General features: G+C 42.1%; 1 protein-coding gene, 1 long non-coding RNA gene and 1 other non-coding gene across 10 annotated transcripts; all 3 read left to right on the plus strand.

Moving 5' to 3' along the window:
* The first annotated feature begins 483 nt into the window (after positions 1-483).
* PUS1 (pseudouridine synthase 1) lies at positions 484-5,940 on the plus strand. 3 transcript variants are annotated; one of them, XM_053959815.1, is made up of 6 exons: positions 484-507; positions 971-1,195; positions 2,022-2,159; positions 2,403-2,505; positions 2,760-3,457; positions 5,498-5,940. In XM_053959815.1, exons 2-6 carry the CDS (start codon positions 980-982, stop codon positions 5,546-5,548), a joined length of 1,206 nt encoding a protein of 401 aa, XP_053815790.1. In that variant the 5' UTR covers positions 484-507; positions 971-979; the 3' UTR covers positions 5,549-5,940. The 3 variants fall into 3 exon arrangements, with proteins under 3 accessions (XP_053815790.1, XP_053815787.1, XP_053815789.1); XM_053959812.1 differs by lacking the exon at positions 484-507 and adding an exon at positions 572-678; XM_053959814.1 differs by lacking the exon at positions 484-507 and adding an exon at positions 595-682.
* Positions 5,941-8,369: 2,429 nt separating this feature from the next.
* On the plus strand, positions 8,370-18,004 carry LOC128797377 (uncharacterized). 6 transcript variants are annotated; one of them, XR_008434106.1, is made up of 10 exons: positions 8,370-8,902; positions 9,790-10,006; positions 10,986-11,169; positions 11,768-11,931; positions 14,140-14,275; positions 14,363-14,526; positions 15,519-15,654; positions 16,124-16,231; positions 16,338-16,420; positions 17,487-18,004. It is a non-coding gene; the product is annotated as an uncharacterized LOC128797377 (long non-coding RNA). The 6 variants fall into 6 exon arrangements; XR_008434105.1 differs by having other exon boundaries at positions 17,506-18,004; XR_008434102.1 differs by having other exon boundaries at positions 16,338-18,004.
* Positions 14,902-15,040, plus strand: LOC128797443 (small nucleolar RNA SNORA49). The gene has a single exon (XR_008434137.1). It is a non-coding gene; the product is annotated as a small nucleolar RNA SNORA49 (small nucleolar RNA).
* Positions 18,005-18,061: the final 57 nt, after the last annotated feature.

The raw sequence follows: 18,061 nt of genomic DNA on the forward strand, positions 1-18,061 counted from the left end.
GCTCTGGGAAGGGAACCGTGAGCTGTGTGCCTTGTGGACTATTCCTTCCCCTTGTCCTCGCCTCACTGGGACTGCAGTGCTGTCAGCGCCGGTTTCCCCATGGATAAGGAAAAATGGGCTGCTTTACTTGCACAGCCACCACGTACCGCCGGAATGTTAGCTTGCCTTTTTCCCTGCTTTTCCGCGATTTAACGAAACGACAGTTTTGGGGTGTGTTGGAACCCGTGTGGAGGAGTTGGGGCTGAGCGGGGCAATACCCCCACCCCGGTCACCGCCAGCACCGGAGCACGGCGGGCTCTCCAGGCTGGGAACCCCGGAGCAGAGCTGGCTCTACACGCCATCCCTTTTCCCACTCAGAGGGAGCTCCGGGAAGGGCTCGGTTTGCTGTACGGACGGCGCTCCCCTCAGCCCGCCCCGCTGCCCTCGCCCTCCCCGCCGTGTCCCCGCGCGGCCGCCGTACCGCGCGCGTGTGCGTCCCGCGCGGCGCCGTCGCTGCGCAGCGCCCGCGTAAGTGGCGGCGGCGGCGGGCGCGGGGCTGAGGGCGGCGGGCGCGGCCGCTCCCGCCCGGCGGCTCCGGGGGCGATGCTGCGGTGGGGGCTCCGGGTCGTGAGCTGCGGCTCCTCCGCCCCGGGCAGCGCGGCGTGCGCCGGGCCGTGGCGGCGGCGGCAGCAGCGCAGCGTAGGTACTGCCGGGCCCTGCCCTGCCCCGCTCTGGGAACGGGTCAGGCCGGGCGGGGCCATCGCCGCTCGCCCTGCCGGCCTTCCCAGCCGGCCCGCCGCGTGTCCCGGCAGCGCAGGCCCTGGCTGCCTCCTCCAGGGAATGGTGAATGGCCTAGGGTGGAACAGGGGTGCTCGCTGCCTCCGACTTGTTCATGTGCTGTCGCCTTCTCCTCCCGGGGCGTGGAGCTGTCGCTTTCTGCCCGAGTTCGTGCCATTCATGCTCGTCCCATCTGCGCTTGTTTCCCCTGCAGGTTCTTACAATGGCTGAGGATTTGATAGCAGCGGTTGCCAGCCAGACAAAGAGACTCAACAGCAGCAGCGAAGTGGTTCAAAGGCTGGAAGAAAACGGGCATCAGAATAAAAAATTGAAGAGTGATGCGGATGAGGAAGATGCAGAGGATCAGAATAAGAAGTTGCCCAAAAGGAAGATTGTGCTGTTAATGGCATATTCAGGGAAAGGCTACCATGGCATGCAAGTATGTGGTTTGGCAAAGCATCATCTCCAGCTTGTTTTTTGTTTTGGAGTCTGTTAGGTTTATTCAGAGTGCCTGGGTGGGGAAACAGATGAGCATTTGCAGTGTGAAAACCCAGGGCAGGAACAGTGTGTGAATGGATTCAAATGGATCGGTAGTAACTTCATCTTAGAAGGTCAGTGGTGCATCTCTGATGATTCTAGGGACGTTGCTTTGTCATAGCACCAGACCTGCCTGTGCAGGGTGGTCTGAGGCACAGAGCTGGCAGCGAGAGGGTGATCTGCTCCATCTGCTGCTCCTCTCCATGTACTGCAAGTTCCGTGCACTTAAAAAACGCTTCAGAAGCTCCAGAGCATACCTGACAATCTTGCACACAGGGAAGGGAGCCTTTCATGCTTATACAGCAAAGGAGGCTTTTTCACCAGCAGTAAACCTCATGCTTACAGGCACATCAGGTGAACTGAGCAAAATAACCCAATCTAATTTCTGGAAGAAAAATTTGCAGAGGCTGGTTTTGGAACAGCAGCTGATGACTTGCAGGCACTGGGACAGTATTGGTGCTGTTTCATGCAGTTGAAGGAATCATCAAGAACCTCCAGAAGTGTTGCACAGTGAAATTAGAAATGAGCCCTTATTTGCTGTAATAGTAACAGCTAACTCAGAATGATGTTTTATTAATGCTGGTAAAATATAGTTAGGTTTGTTAGAGAATGGCTGCAAAGGGAAGACTTTTAGAGAATTTCACAACAATGTTTGATTAAAAAAAATTCCCTCTTCATTTATCCACTTATTGTTCTATTTCTTATTTTTACTTCATATGGCCTCTTAGAGAAACGTGGGATCTTCACAGTTCAAGACAATTGAGGATGACCTAGTCTCTGCCCTTGTCCAGTCAGGATGCATCCCAGAGAACCACGGGGAAGATATGAAGAAGATGTCTTTCCAGCGCTGTGCTCGAACAGATAAGGTAGGTTGGGCAGGGCTGTGCTCTCCTGAACTCTGGGGTTTGCACACCTCTGCTGCTAAAGCATTGTCCAGAGGGAGATCCAGCAGCGAGCGAATGGTCCTTGAGACTTCTCCTTTTGTCCACTATTAAATTAAAGCACAAGCAAATAGACTTGTTATTCAGTTATTTCAGTTCTGCAAGTGTTATCCTAGAGCTTCCAAAGTTCATAATTATGTGGGGTTTTGGTTTTTTTGGTTTTTACAGGGTGTGTCTGCAGCTGGACAGATTGTGTCACTGAAGGTCTGGCTAATAGATGACATCTTAAAAAAGATCAATAATCATCTTCCTTCTCACATCAGAATTCTGGGTAAGAGCACTGAAATAGGCAGAAAAAATGTTTTCAAGGAAAGCTTTCTCTTGCAGAAGCTTTCTCTTCTCTATAATTTTAGTTGAAAGGGGTTTAGTTTTAACGTGCTTCTATTAGCTTGAAATTGGGGTTCTTTTGAACAAATCTATTTTTTGTTTATATTTTGTTTAAAAAATATCCTTGTTGGTAGGAGTGTGCTCACAATCAATCTGTAACCTCCTGATTCAAAAAACTAATGTCACTTTTAAATCCAGGCCTGAAGAGAGTCACTGGGGGGTTCAACTCCAAGAACAAATGTGATGCCAGAACCTACTCTTACATGCTGCCAACATTTGCCTTTGCCCATAAGGACCATGATGTGCAGGAGGAGCTCTATCGGCTGGACAGGGAGACCCTTGAAAGGGTGAATCAGCTGCTGGCCTGCTACAAAGGGACACACAACTTCCACAACTTCACTTCACAGAAGGGCCCCAGGGACCCCAGTGCCAAGAGGTACATCATGGAGATGTACTGTGGAGAGCCCTTCGTCAGGGAAAACGTGGAATTTGCAGTGATCCAAGTGAAAGGTCAGAGTTTCATGATGCACCAGATCAGGAAGATGATTGGGCTGGTGATAGCAATTGTGAAAGGTTATGCTGCTGAGTCCATCATGGAACGCAGCTGGGGAGAGGAGAAGGTTGACGTCCCCAAAGCCCCAGGACTTGGGCTGGTTTTGGAGAAAGTACACTTCGAAAAATACAACAGGCGTTTTGGGAATGATGGGCTGCATGAGCCACTGGAGTGGACAGAGGAGGAGGAGAAGATTGCTGTTTTCAAAGAGCAGTACATCTATCCTACCATTATCAACACAGAAAGGGAGGAGAAATCCATGGCAAACTGGCTAAAAACCCTCCCCATTCATGACTTCAACTCGTCTGCTGTTGAGATGCAAACTAACAACAAAAATTCAAAGGTAATGACTGAAGCCATTATTTTACAAATGGAAGCTGTCAAGTTGAAACATCTCTTCCCTTTGTTCCATTTTTGTTTTCCATGAAATGCCGTGGAAATGACAGTCATCTGCAGTATGAAATGTGTATAATCTTTTCTGTCTTTGTGCACTTGATGATAGTGGAATGAACTGTACAAAGCATTGTTTTTGCAGGGTTTTAAAGGGAGGAGTTGAGGAGGGTGGAAGGAAAGCTTTAAGCACAAGCAGTTTGCATAATCATAAACTGGCAACAGAAATTATGGACACATTGCCAGTCTTTGCTGTTGTGAAACTGTTTGGGAGTCTAGGTTTCAGGCTGACAATTTTGCTTTAAATACCTGCTGGCTTTTTGTATTCTCTGATTTTGGGCTAATTCTCTTTTTGTTACCAGATAAGGTTTGGGATCAGGGAGATTTAAGACCAGCTCTTTTAAATTAATCTGCCAGGAGCCAAAATAGGCCATCAGAACAACTTCTGAATAACTGGGATATTGTGAAATTTGATTTGTGCCAACAGGAACTCCTGTAAGCAGTGAGGTGCAATAGAAACAAAGGAGTAAAATACATTTTTGCCAAAAAGGAAATTTCAGAGGCTGGCAAGTCCTTGAAGGATGAATGATGGGCAGGGCTAAAACTTCTGTGTAGTGCAACTCAGAAGAAAATAATGGCTTTTTTTTTCATTTAACAGAATCCTTAAAATTAGCTTTATTTTGTGTAGCAAACGGAGAATGTTGGAGATGGAGAAAAATTATGTCTCTGCCATTTAATGCGTGATATAAAGCTTAGAGCCTTGTTGAATAGCACAAGCAAGATACCATAAGTTTCTCAGGGTTATTTTTGTACTTGTGGTAATTTTTTCTGAATTCTGGCTATGTGAGAGGGGTGTTTGTGACAGGAGAGCACGGCAAAAGCCACATTAGTTTGTTGAAATGGGACCCAAAGAGACCGTGTGGCTCAGAGTCCTTTACCTGGTGGTGTTGGCAGCACCTGGTGCTGCCAGGTTCCCAATCCCTGACATATTCCTGGAAGGAGGGAAGTTCTTCTCCCTGCAGATAGACCCAACCAAGTTTGGGTTTGGCATCACAGTTAGCACAAGCTGTCTGGGAAGGATAAATAAGGCATGATATGACAGACTCTGCTGAGATTTTGCAGGCTGTTTGCACTTCAGTGAGCTGTGCTTGCTGGTATGAAGTCAACTGTGTGAATGTCTTGGAATTTGTTTTGTAGTAGGATATTGAATGGCCTGTGTTAAATTTGTGGGATTAGGTGTTTTCAGCAAGAGGTGGTGAGGGAAAAAAAAAAGGGTAACTACAGACAGATACATACTATAGATATATACTAAGCTAGCTTCTCTTTATAAAAATACTTTGATATCAGTTGTATCAGTTAAAATACTTGCTTCAAAAAAATACATAAACCCCCCCAAATTAATTGTACCATATTGCCTTACTCCTGAAGGAGTAGCTCCCAGAGAAGAGCTCTGACTTCAGTCTCCTTGTAAGTTTCTAACATTTATAGTTTTTCCTTAGTACTACTTTGTGCAACTGACTTTACTTTTAAACAAAGTTAAATGAGCCCTGGCTTATCTGCAGTGTAGGTTGGACATAAATTCTCTGCAGCAGACAAAATTCTTGAATCTGGCTTTAGACAGTGTAACAAGCTTAGCTTTTGAGGGATTTGCATAAAAAAGCACTTAACTTGTCTCACTTGTATTTATCTTAAACATCAGCATTTCATGTTACTATCCCACTTTTAAGTTTCCCAAGTACTGCAGGTTGTAGTTACGGAGTTGTAAATGTGAGAAGAAATTTCCTCTCTGTTAATTGTAACCCCAAGTACGTTTTTTGTTACAAGAAGCATCTTTACCCCCACAAGTGTTTATTATAGTAGATGGGTCTAACCCATGAAGTTGGGATCCAGGACTATTTTCTTGTGGAGAAGTTATAAGTCAGTATCTGTGATTCAGGTCAGTCTGTGGATGTGAATGCAGCACTGACAAAGCATTTTGTGTTTTGCTTTGCAGAAGAGCGACGATCTCGAAGGCAGCGATGGTTGTGGCGATGACTCTGACTGAGCCAGCAGCTGGCTGGACGTGGGACCCTTGCTGCTTGCAGTTCCCCTTGTCTACAAAAAAGTGGCCTTTCCAAATCCAGGAATCCAGTGAAACAGGAGTTTGTGTGCTTGGAGAACGAGAACTGGATGCCCAGGAGAAGCTGGGTGGGGAAGACAGTGCAGCAGAAAAACCAGAAGTTTCCTATACCACTGACTGATTCACCTGACTGATATACTTGAAAACAGTGTAGTGGGGAAGCAGCTTTCTAAAAAAAATCTTGAAATGCAGGATATCTTAATTGCTATTTGAATAATGTTTTTATTATGTTTACTTGGAAAATAGTATTTTAAATATGTATAATCTCTACGTAAAGATGGGGCAAATAATTTTAATACACTCCTTTTTATTATGAAGTTATGACTTCATGAGCTTTTGATTTTTTAAAAATAATTTACCTTTACTCAAACTGAATTTTTAAGCTTTTATTGTTCATGTCATCCATGGTTTTCCTATGGAATAGCATGCATGACCCTGAGATTAACTCAGTTAATTACAATGTGGTGCTAAAAATGCCAAGGTGATGGATTCAATCCCTTTATGGACCATTCACTTAAGAGTTGGACTTGGTGATCCTTGAGGGTCCCTACCAACTCAGAATGCTCTTTGATTTAGAAACTGTGGGTTAGGAACTCGTTATCATGCAGAACTCTTTTGCTTTTGAAACAAATTTCTGTGTTTTCTAGAGCTTTGCAGGTCTAAAAGAAATGATTCCTTACTCAGTGAGAAGGCTTCAGTTTGGGATGTGGACTGAGCCATACATTCCAAGAGAAGACCTTTTCTTTGGGAGGTGCCATCCTCCCAGCATTGCCCTCGTGCTTGGGCAGGTTAAAGGATATAAAAGCCCAGCTCCAGGTGTAGTTGGGCCTTTTCTGGATGAGGTGTAACCCCAAAATCCTCTTGAGCCATCTGCAGGATCCAGAGTTGAACTGATCTGGCATGTGTGAAAGAAATGGTGCTGAATTCTCTGGGCTTTAATCAGGGTTTGTGAACTCTTCAATCCCATCGAGCTCCTCAGAACAGGGAATGTCTGCAGTGATATGGGAGGCAATGTCTGAGCACTGCCATCCTCTGGGAACCAATTTTAATTTTCTGTGTTTTCAGAAATTGCATACTCTGGAGTTCATGCTCCTTTTTCCCATCTGTGGTTTAACTTCTGGTTCTTCTTTCCAATTCTGTGTGGAGGTGGCAGAAGAAATGACACCCTCCTGCCTTCCTAGCCTGCAGAGCACTACTGGAGGGTTGGAACAAGACTCCAAGAATTTGGATATTAGTACAAGTACTTGATACATTTCTCTTGCTGAGTCTCTGTGGAGACTTGCTTTTTAATATGGGACTTACTGAAAATGAGGAGTCAACTCTTTGTTCCCACATTTAGTGGTCTTTTGCCAAAGCCTTTAATTTTATGGTTCCTTCTGGAATTATTCTTTTGGTTTTGCAGGTTTTTTTTTTTTGGATTGGTGGGAACTTCGGGGGATTTTTTTGGGGGCACAGCTGTCATTTTAAAAAGGATTTCCATGTTCATTTTCTGGGTTTTCTTTAGAGCTTTTTATTTTATCATGAAGGCCTTGCTCCATTTTATAAGAGCAATTGTGTAGAAGTGCCCTGGGGAGGGTTTTTGCCTGGATTTTCATTTACATCCCTTGCTGGTCCATACTATTGACCTAGTCTGCATTATCCTCCATCCAAAGCTCCGTTTCTCTGTACCTTTCAATCTGAAAAAAATTTACCTTTATCTACTTAAAATAAAGGCCCCAAAGCTGTGATATGTACCATAGTTGAAATCAAAGAGAAAATCTATTTGGAGAGAGAAAAAACCATTACTACTACTACTATTATTTTTTTAAATAATAATATAATAGATTATTATATATAATATATTATATAAGAATATATATTAAAAATATATTTATAAGTAATAGATATAATATATAATAATATATAAATATATAATAATTATAAATATTATAAATATATAATAATATATAAATATATAATATATAAAATAGATATACAATATATATTATCTATATATAATATATCATAATTATAATATACATATATATTATAATATATAATTTGAATAAATAAATAGATAAAATTATTATTAATCTAATTAATTTATATTAATATCATTAATATAATATTATGATAATGATAATAATGATAATAATGATGATAATGATGATAATAATAATAATAATAATAATAATAATAATAATAATAATAATAATAATAATAATAATAATAATAATAATAATAAAGGGTCGCACACCCTGGCGGGGGTGCCCCCCCCGCGGTGGGAGGCGAATGGTATCGCCGCGCGGGGCGGGGCCGGCTGGGGGCGGGGCGAGGGGCGGCCGTGAGGGAGCGCGGCGGGCCCGGGCCGTGAGGGGAGCGAGGGTGTGCGCGGGGGCGGTGCAGGGTGTGCGGGATGTCACAGGGTGTACGGGCGTAGTACATGGCGTGCGGAGCGGGTCAGGCTGTGCGGGGGCGGTGCGGGGTGTCGTAGGGATGTGCGGGCGTAGTACATGGTGTGTGGGGGCGGTGCACGCTGTGCGGGGTGTCACAGGGTGTACGGGGGTAGTACATGGCGTGCGGAGCGGGTCAGGCTGTGCGGGATGTCACAGGGTGTACGGGGGTAGTACATGGCGTGCGGAGCGGGTCAGGCTGTGCGGGGTGTCACAGGGTGTATGGCGGTAGTACATGGCGTGCGGAGCGGGTCAGGCTGTGCGGGGTGTCACAGGGTGTACGGGGGTAGTACATGGCGTGCGGAGCGGGTCAGGCTGTGCGGGGTGTCACAGGGTGTACGGGGGTAGTACATGGCGTGCGGAGCGGGTCAGGCTGTGCGGGGTGTCACAGGGTGTACGGGGGTAGTACATGGCGTGCGGAGCGGGTCAGGCTGTGCGGGGACAGGGTTCACCCGTCGCTGGCGGGAGGTTCGTGCCGGTGCGGGGGAACGGGGCACGCAGCGATGTGAGGGGCCAGGGCACTGCCGAGCCCTGTGTTAGCGCCTGTTCCGAGGCAGCGCCGACACCCCGCGTAGCGGGCTGGAATGTCCTTTAGAGCAGGGACCATCCCGCCCCGCTGCTCTATGAAACGGCAGGTCTGGAACTGGCGGGAGTGACACCAGGCAGCTCCCTCCTCTCATCTCCCGTGTGTGTGACAGCGCCGGCCTCTCTCCGTGAGTGCAGCCCGTGAGTCCCTGGGCTGGAGAAAGCCGAAAGCTTGGCCAACCTGCATCTTCTTCGAAGTACGAACATAGCCAGTCCAGACTCTGAGTGAGCTGCAGGAGCCCTCCAGGTCTGGCTGCTAGAGGTAAAGCAACTGCATAAATCTACTGGGACCACAAAGAATTCAAGTGGTTAATTTGGGTTTAAAAGGTCAGTAGCCATTGAGATCAACGCCCTTTACATTTGTGCAGGAAGTGATTCTGCAACCATAAACCCCGTTTTGTAGCAAAATAAAGTGAATGTAAAATTTAAATCGAGGTATAAAAGTGGATAGAGCTTTGGAAGTGGTAGTCCAATGCACCATTTTTTTTGATAATGGGATACCTTATTAGGCTAACTTTATTTCAGTTCCAAAATAGTACTTCACAGAGAGACTCATAATTAGTTCTGACAGCAATTAAAAAAAAAGTCACGAACTTTAAAATAATGCTGTTACATCTAGTGCTTATATTAATGACTTAATACTAAATGTAAGTTTTAAGCTTTGTAATTAAAGATAACTTCTTTAATGAGATTTTCTGTAATTGTAACATTATATCTAGTACCAATTGTTACACAATTAAAAAACCCTCTGGAGAAAATCTTAGAGATGCTAGTAAGTGTTGCACATCTCATTTTCCGTGCATTGGGTTTAAATTTGTACCCTCTGAGCCCAATTTGTTGCTTTCCTTAATTAATGTTGTTGCATGAAATTTTTCCCTTTTGGTCATTTGATACCCTGATAGAGATTGGTTATGTAGTCGTCAGCTCTCTGCAGGGTGTTGGTAGCAAAGATCTTGTCAGCTTGAAGAGTGGATAAGTGCATCCTAGACTGACTTGCTGACTGAGACACACCTCAGAGCTTCCAGGCAGGCAGATCAGTTGGGGTGTGGTGGGAAGCTGATTTCACCAGCCATATAACAGGCTGTATTGCCACTTTGGTTCTCTTTGTCCTTTCACTATTTTCTTTACTGAAATTGCAATTTTTAACAGTCTCTCTGCAGGTGGAATGCCTCCTGTCCTTCAATTGGCTCAGCAGATCAGCCAGGAGGGAAACCAACAACAAAATGGACCAAATTTGTCAAGTTTGCTTAATTCCTTACCTGCTGCACCCAGCAGGAACCCAGTTCTGCCCCAGCAGGTACAACCAGCAGGATGGGATAAGAACCAAGTGCTTGTGGTCCCAGCTCCAGTTCCCTCACAACAACAGGTATATTTGTATATTTTACAACATTTATGTTATACCACATTTGTATATTATCTTGTATGGGGAGTATTGGCCTTTGTGTTTTGTGTGGACACTTTGTGGATGGCAGAATTTATCACTCCAGCCTGGGGAGAAAGGAGCAAATAATTCCAGTATTTTTTGCAGATGACTTTGCCAAGCCTGATAATTTGCTTCAGACAGCTGTGGTGTAGCTCAGCTGGGTATGAATCTTTACAAAAAGATTTTGTATTCATTTAAATTTAGAATGCTCTGTGGATACCTGTATCTCTCATTTGGTTTTAATTAGCTGCAGATATACATGATTTTTCTTTGAAGAAAGGAAAGGAGTGAGAAGGAGTCAGACACATTCTCTAGGGAAGTAGCATTTGTTCCTGTAATGAAGCCCTAGAAGGAGATTTAATTAAACAGAATCCATCATTTTAAATTTTCATACACCATTTTAAAATAAGGGGGGAGGGGGGATGACAATGAAAATTTCTGCTGCTTGTGCTGATTTGCCAGCAGTTGCAGGATACTTACATGTGTTAATAAAATGCATTAAACTAAATGTGTTTTTATATGAACTTATTAGGGAATTTTGTCCATCTGCCATCTGGCAGAGTATTTAAATTCTGTGAAATTTCTCACTGAATCAGCCAGCACTTCTGATGAGATCTAGGGGTACTATATTTTAGGAGGAAAAACAAAAGTTCTCAAGACTGAGTAGCTCTGCATCCCAAGATTCTCTACTGATTTCTGGTACTACTGCTGCCTCACAAAATCCTTTAGAAACTTTACAAAAAGCTGCACAAAATGCATTAGTCATTACGTTTTAATAAAGTGCAACTTCAAACACCATGGAATGTTTCCAAGGACTGAATAATTGTTTCTGTTGATTACCATGTAACATTTTAACATTTTTCACAGTGTCTGTCTTGGTTTGTGCAGTAGGAAACATAACTTTAATTATGTTTACTTGAAGGAAAAGGAAATTCTGCAGCAAACAGCAGCACTGAGGAAAGAAAGTTTATGATCTCTGAAACCTCTGCCCAAACTCCATGAGGCCCCACAACATAAATCACACCATGATTTATCTTCTGGAAGAAATGCAGTGGATGGCAACAGATTTTTTTCAAGAAAGAAGATGAAAGATAACTGTCAAGAGAGTAATGTGAATTTGATATTTTCAACCAGAAAATAATAGGCAGCATTTTCATGGTTAGGATGTGATCACAGAGGATCTGGGAGTTTGGGGTTGCCTCTCCACTGTTTGTAAACTTCAAACAGTACTCCTAAAGGGATTGTAATTATTTTTTTTCTTTAGAAATGTGTTTTTTAGATAAAATTGAATAAAAACTTAAAATAATTTTATGGTTTTATTTTAGGGTTAATGTGTCAAGGTGGGAATAGATGGGTCTGGAATGTCAGTTCTACAAAGGCAAATGTTTTAATTATGAGCAGTGAATTAACTGCAGAGCTTGTCATATGAGGGTGCTGGCCTGTTTGTGACTCCTGGTAACATGAGCATAATGCTCTATTTCCATGGTGTGGGCTCTTGGAACCTTTTAAAGTAACAGCAGCTGCTCTCTGCAGCGTCACATGACACGTGGCTCTTCCAGTTCCACTTTAATTCTGCCATCAGCTGGGAGCTTTTTCATCATCCTCAGATACTGAGCTATTATTACTATTATTTTTTTAAAACTGCAGCGGAATAGTAGTAAAATATTTCTTTGTGTGTTTTTTTTTCTTTTACTATAACTTAAGGATACAGGCTGGTCTCTCTCTGAAGTGATTGGGATGAAAAACCAAATTACTTGCTACAAAGCACAAATGCTGCCAAAACTGAAGGTAATTGGAAAGCTTATTGAAGAGATCTCCTGCTCCTCTTCATCACCCAGACTTGAGCCAGTGAAGCTCAAACCAAACAGGTATGTACTGTTCAGGTGATTGATTTATTTTTTTATTGTTTTATTTTTTAATAGCAGATGAAAAGGAGAAATATTTGTGAGGGCTGAGAGGGTTCATTCAGAATTATTATTTTTTTTTAATCTTTTGTTTCAAAACTGATCACTGCTAAAGACTTTATGCCTTTAATGTCTTCTCCCTCAGTCTTCTGAGGGAAAGCAGAGTGTTTCTTACTGCTTAATAGTTCTTTTCATTTATGAAAGCTCAGTTTTGATCTTTCTGGCCACACTCAAGAGTTGAAGTCACTTGTGGTTGTGATCAAACACTGAAAATTACTTCTGGAGTAGAGTTTTCTAAGCAGAATAATTAAATCTTCTTCTAGCTAATTTTCAGGTGTACTTGCAAAACACTTAAAGATTTTTTTTTCTGGTGGGAGAGAAGGGGAGGGAAGGACAGAGGGAGAAAAAAAATGCTCAGTTAAATTTTGAGCTTATTTGACTTTTGCTCCTTCTCAGAAGAGAAGTTAGGAGGGTTCAGTTTTGAGTCTTGGAGCAAATGTAATTCTGCTGTAGAGCAATTTAGAGTTAAATCTTACAATAAGTTGGCCTGATATGAGAAGAGTATGGTTAGAGAAGCCCAAGACAGCTTGTGTGACGTGTGGCTGTGACAGGTGACAAGGAGAATGTCCTGCACTAGTGTTCTTAGGCTGTTCTGCCAGAAGAGAGCATTGGCAGCTAATGAAGTTAAGGACTTGGAAATGATAGCTGAAGCATATATATAAAACAGAAAAAGTACTCATTCTTTTTCTGTTTAGACACCTTTGGTTTCCTGGAAATAGCATACACAAAGCAGTTATTGTGAAATCAGTTTTTACAACTGCAGTGTTTTTGAAGCCATGCCCATAGTTAAAGCTTTGCTCCATTAAGAAGTTTGACCTTATTAGCATCTTTTGGGGAGTTCTCTTGCTGTCTCCAGACTCCAAAGATGACTATGGGATATGGAAGTTCTGTTATGCCCCTTCCATGTGATCCTTTAGAGATGACTGGAGCATCAGAGCATTTGGTATACTTAAATTTTACAGTATAGAGTGTTTCTTCTGTGTGTTGAGAGAAGCAGAATCCCTCCTGCCATATGCTCTTCAGCTGGGTACCTCTTTCAGCTCAGATTACTGACTAAAAATAATATTTTTGCCAGTAGGCATAGAGTAGGAAAGCAGATTTATTTTTCTTTGCAGTACCAAAGCTAACATTTGGCCTTGTATCACAAGTGTCAGCTTTTCTCCTGCACTCTTCTCCATTCATAGAACTCTTGCCTGAGCTAAATTATCCTTATTTTCAACTTTGTTTTTTGCGTAAGCTTTATTTGGTCACAACAGATCCAGAAAAGAATTTTTAATTTAAAGGGTATTCCAGGAGGAAGAGATAACTGAAGGGACACCTGGACAAAATATACCTCTGGAATGAGTGTCATTGTTCCAGAACCCCCCTGTATGTCAGAGACCTGTTGGAAACTTGCTCTTGGACCAGTGAAAGTAAAGTCTCTCAGCTTTGTTCTGCCAGGATTAACAAGTGGTGCTGGGCAATTTGCAAATTGCCTTCCATATTGCAGCACTTCAGGAGCGCTAAGGATCCATTGCAGGAACTCATTCTGACACTGAAACAGCAACAGATTGCCCTGAAGGATGTTATTGCCAGGGAATTGAGACAAATCCATGTGCAGTCTTTGCACAAATTTGGTGGGTGTGTGCTACCCTCTAAAACAGGGTATTTATGTGAACAACTGTAAAATGCTAAATGCTAAATAGGCTACCTTGTTTTATCCTTTTTGCAGGCTACATTCCTCTATGCTGAACCTATTTGCATCTCAGATGTAAAATTTGGATCATTCTAAGATCTGAAACTCTCTCAATAGTTCCATGACAACTGTTATTAGTTATATAACAATTCTACTTTATTTTGACATATCATGTATTTGTTGTGTTAATGCTGACAAAAAAAAAAAAAAGTAGGAGTTGTAGTAAGCTTCTCTTGGTAACTTTATGGATAGTGGTAATTTCCTTTTCAGGTTTTTTTTCACTTACTTGATGTCAACTTAAAACTACATGTCCTGATTTATTTTCTATTACCTTTAGCCAGGTGCTTTGTGCTTCTTTGCAAATATTACTGGTTTTGAGTGGTTAATAGCCTGAGCAGTTAAAAATTAGTATAATAAAGTTCTGATTTGTTTTATAGAGAGCTGTGTGTGTTCCCAGCTGTAGCAGTTGCTCCTCCATGTTTGTATGGGGCAAATCCTTCTTAGGCATGGAGCCATGGAATGAAACTCCTGCAGTTGAGTCTCGAGGAACAGAGGTGGTGCAGCATGATTCAGGTACTAAACACCCACCACTGGTTACACCTCATTGTCTCTAACTGCGAGTGTGACCTGCAGAACCCTCAGGTTCTCATTCATAACCAGGCAGTCTGGGAGCTCTGCCTGTCCTGCTTTGGCAGCTGAAAGCAGAAGGGACAGCAGGTGCTGATTTTGACACAGATGATTGCAATGCTCAACATGCTGGAGCTTTTCCTGAATTTCCATTTCCTCATGTGAGTGAGAGTGGTGCTCACAGCTGGCATTATCTGGTAAGAGGATCTCTTCCTCAAGCTCATAGGGAGTAGATGCTTATGATGGGAGGGAAAATGCTAAAGGGAAGTCTAAGACATTTGCAAGATTCATTTGCATAATTTCCTTACTTATTGAAGCAAATTATGTATGTAGCTGTAGCTCAAATATGTAATTATATATGAAATATGTCAGTCATATTACTATTTGATGAGGCATCTAGGGTGTTTCCAAGGAGTATGCCACTAGTTATCCTACGTTTATGAGCAATTTGTGCTTCAAATGCAATGGTTTTTTTTCACAATAGCCATTTGATTAATTTGCCTTTGCTTTCATTATTTGTAGCTGTTGACATTGTTAGTACTTTAAGTGTAGTTGCTGTTTTTATGTTGGCAGTTCCTCAGCCTTACTCCAGGGGCTTTTATTTTTCGTAGAGTGCCCTGGCATTGCCTGAGGATAAATTGAAAGTATGCTCCTTTCCCTCCCCAGTAAGATTCTCTATATCCTCTGGGGCCTACAATTTGAGCAAACATTAACAATATATTGAAGTTTTGTTGGTTTTTTTTTATTCCAAATTGCATCATTATGCTTTCTGTTAGATGCAGGATAAAACATAAAAGAATACTTTGTCTTAAAGCAACACAAGGCAGCACAACAGGGATTTGGTTTAGTCAATAGACAAGAAAAATAATGGAGCATGTACAGGAATAACAACTCAGGTGTGCTTAGTCACAGGACATGATGCGATTACTTGTAATAGATCTTTAGATTTTCTATGGCTGACTGCAACATAAATTAATAGCTTTAATGGTAGACAGATTAATTATGAGCTGTGTAGACCTGTAATGTGGGCAGTCAGATAACTTGAAATGTTTGCACACTTAATGTAGGTTGGGGAAGTAATAAGAAAACAAATTTTCCAATCTTCTCACTCTGTTAAAAAAAGTTTGTTTAGAGATTTATCCTATATTAATGTGAATTTGTAATTAAGTTGCTTGTGTCCCCATTTTAGGTATTCATAAAAAGCTTCAACCAAGACAAGTGATCCTTCTTTGCTATCCTGTGCTATCTCTGACACTGATTTAGATCTGCTGATGGACACAAAGATGGGGTGGTGTGACAAAAGTGCAAGATACCCACACATGCAGGTGAATTTCATGCTAAGAAATCAGTGCTTTAAAATCAAAAATAGAGAGAAGATGATCTAGGGAGAAACTAGGATTTTTTTGGTTGAAGTCATCCTTCTAGTTTAAGTAACTTGGTCTTTCAAGATGCCTTCAAAGATTGTATCATAACCCTTCCCTTCAAACTAGGGGGGAAATGAAAATCAGTTCTTCCCACACTGCTGCTTCTGCTCCTGTCTTTCCCTCCCACTGTTATCTAACAAACCATGTGGACTTCTGTGTTGGGACAGCCAAAATAAATGTGGGTGTTTTCAGCCCTTGATAAGCAAGAAATGTCATTCTTGATCATAGTTGGATTTCAGATCCACCAGTGATGAGATGCTGTGTGTGTAGGTCTAAGATGTATTTGAAAACTTCTCTCAAGTGACTGTTTCTTGTCTTGGAAGGATGTGCTGAGAGCACAAGGAATGCAATGGGTTTCTTTGTTTTACAGGCTTTTAAGTGGTAATTCTGTTGAAGAGAGGCTGTTGAAAAAGAGTATTAAATATAATTAAAGAACTGGCTGCTCAGGGAGGGGACTGTTCAAGACTTTTTATCCCAGGTACTGTAGCATTAAAAATGTGAGCAGTTATTTAATGATACATAAAAAATAAGTATTTTACTAGATCTGAGAGAGAATTTTGAAAAGGTAATGGTTTATTTTTTAGGCTTATTTGAGAACCAGTGATATGTGTTCACAGCTAAATTCAGTAGAAATCCTGAACTGTCACCTCATATAGAAAATCAGAAGGTAACAATATCCAATAAATATTGATAATATTGATATTGATAAATTGTAATAAAGATCTGCGTGTTCCAATGATAATGTTACCCTTTTACTGACATTGCAAAATCTGCAGCAAAAGGTGTCAAATACATCTGTAATCTGACTTTTCTCAACTTGATTTTAAGAGGACTAAAAAATTTTTGCATTTTTTTCTTAGAGGTCTTGGATCATATCAGTGAGGTGTTTAACTCTCTGTAACAATGTTTATCACTCTCCAAAGCAATGCCAAAATGGTTACATAAAAACCATTGCAGGTGCAGGGGGAAAGGAGAGTTTAAGTTGAAACTTGCTTTGCATTGTGAGGACTCGGGGACTTCTGGGGTCCTTTTTTGGTTTTATTTTATTTTATTTTATTTTATTTTATTTTATTTTATTTTCCTTTTAATTCCTTTTTGCTGTTAGAGTACTACATGAGTGTTTACTAAGCAGAAACATAACTGAATTTTAGAATTCTGAATAGCTTGGTATACAACCAAATATTAGTAAATAACTTCTTCTAACAGTATGAATAATATAGGTTATATTTATTACATTTCCATACACTTAGGAGTATGAAATTTCCCTGATGTTATGACAATATGACCTTGAATATATCATTTAGCACTACCAGTATGTCAAAAATAAAGGAGGGGAGATGCTTATTTTAACTTTTAAGTGGTAGGATATGAATTGTCTTCAGTCAAGACTATTGATAACTATTAATTTTGAGACAGGGGACTTTTGATTACGTGTTTTTGGTACCTAAGCCTTCACTTTGTATTTATTCCAGAATGTAGGTGGTCATCCTCTTTGTGTTAGACAAGCCTTGCTAAAAAACAGAATTCTGAGTGTATTCAAATCTATATAAATCACTTTGAGTAGATGACAATGACTATTAGAAAAAGAAGTTCCTCAAATAGATTTTTGTAAGTTTACTCCCACTGTCAATATTTTTTCTCGGATTTAACAGTAAATCACTGGTGGTCTGATTGGTGAATTTGTTTTCTCTTAAGCACAAGTGTATTTCACGGGGACCTTTTTCTTATCAAAGGCTCTGTGATGACCTTTAGCCTTAAGGTGAAGTGTCCAAGAATCAACTCTGTGCTCGTGCTGATGTAAAGAAAAGCCTGAAGTGCTTCAGTGCGGCTCCAGCTGATGTACCAGAAGTCCTTCCTCATGTCCGGCTGGACCCTCCTGAGCATCAGCGTGTGCCCGTTGTCTCTCTGTAACCTGGCAGCACCGAGCAGAGCCGGCCGCGCTCCGAGCCCCCTGCACACCCTGACAGACAGGGATGGGGTCCCCTGCCAGCCCCTGTGCTCGAGGTGAGCAGCGCCGGCTCCCTCAGCCTTTTCCCGCAGGAGATGCTCCAGCCCCTCCATCACCTTTGTTTGCCCCGGCTGGCCCCGCTCCAGGCGCTCCCAGGTTCTCCTGCCCTGCGGAGTGCAAGTGTGGATTTTCACACCGTCTATTGAAGAGAAGCGGCAGCCCTGCTCCGTGCGCGGACAGAAACTACCCTTTGCTCGGTCCTTAGCCTCCCCTGCCTCTGCCACAATAAAGATCATTTTTCTGCGCTGTCGCCGAGCCCGTTCCTATCGCGACAGGACCCGCGGGCCGCCTCCGCGGAGC

Source organism: Vidua chalybeata, chromosome 18, assembly GCF_026979565.1.
Source record: "Vidua chalybeata isolate OUT-0048 chromosome 18, bVidCha1 merged haplotype, whole genome shotgun sequence".
Taxonomy (NCBI): Eukaryota; Metazoa; Chordata; class Aves; order Passeriformes; family Viduidae; genus Vidua; species Vidua chalybeata.

Excerpts from the sequence above, each read along its gene's own strand:
- PUS1 (XM_053959812.1), top strand. The coding sequence starts at position 583 with ATGCTGCGGTGGGGGCTCCGGGTCGTGAGCTGCGGCTCCTCCGCCCCG. Across the intron at positions 1,196-2,021 it reads AAGGCTACCATGGCATGCAA|AGAAACGTGGGATCTTCACA; the intron begins GTATGTGGTTTG and ends ATGGCCTCTTAG. Across the intron at positions 2,160-2,402 it reads GCTGTGCTCGAACAGATAAG|GGTGTGTCTGCAGCTGGACA; the intron begins GTAGGTTGGGCA and ends TGGTTTTTACAG.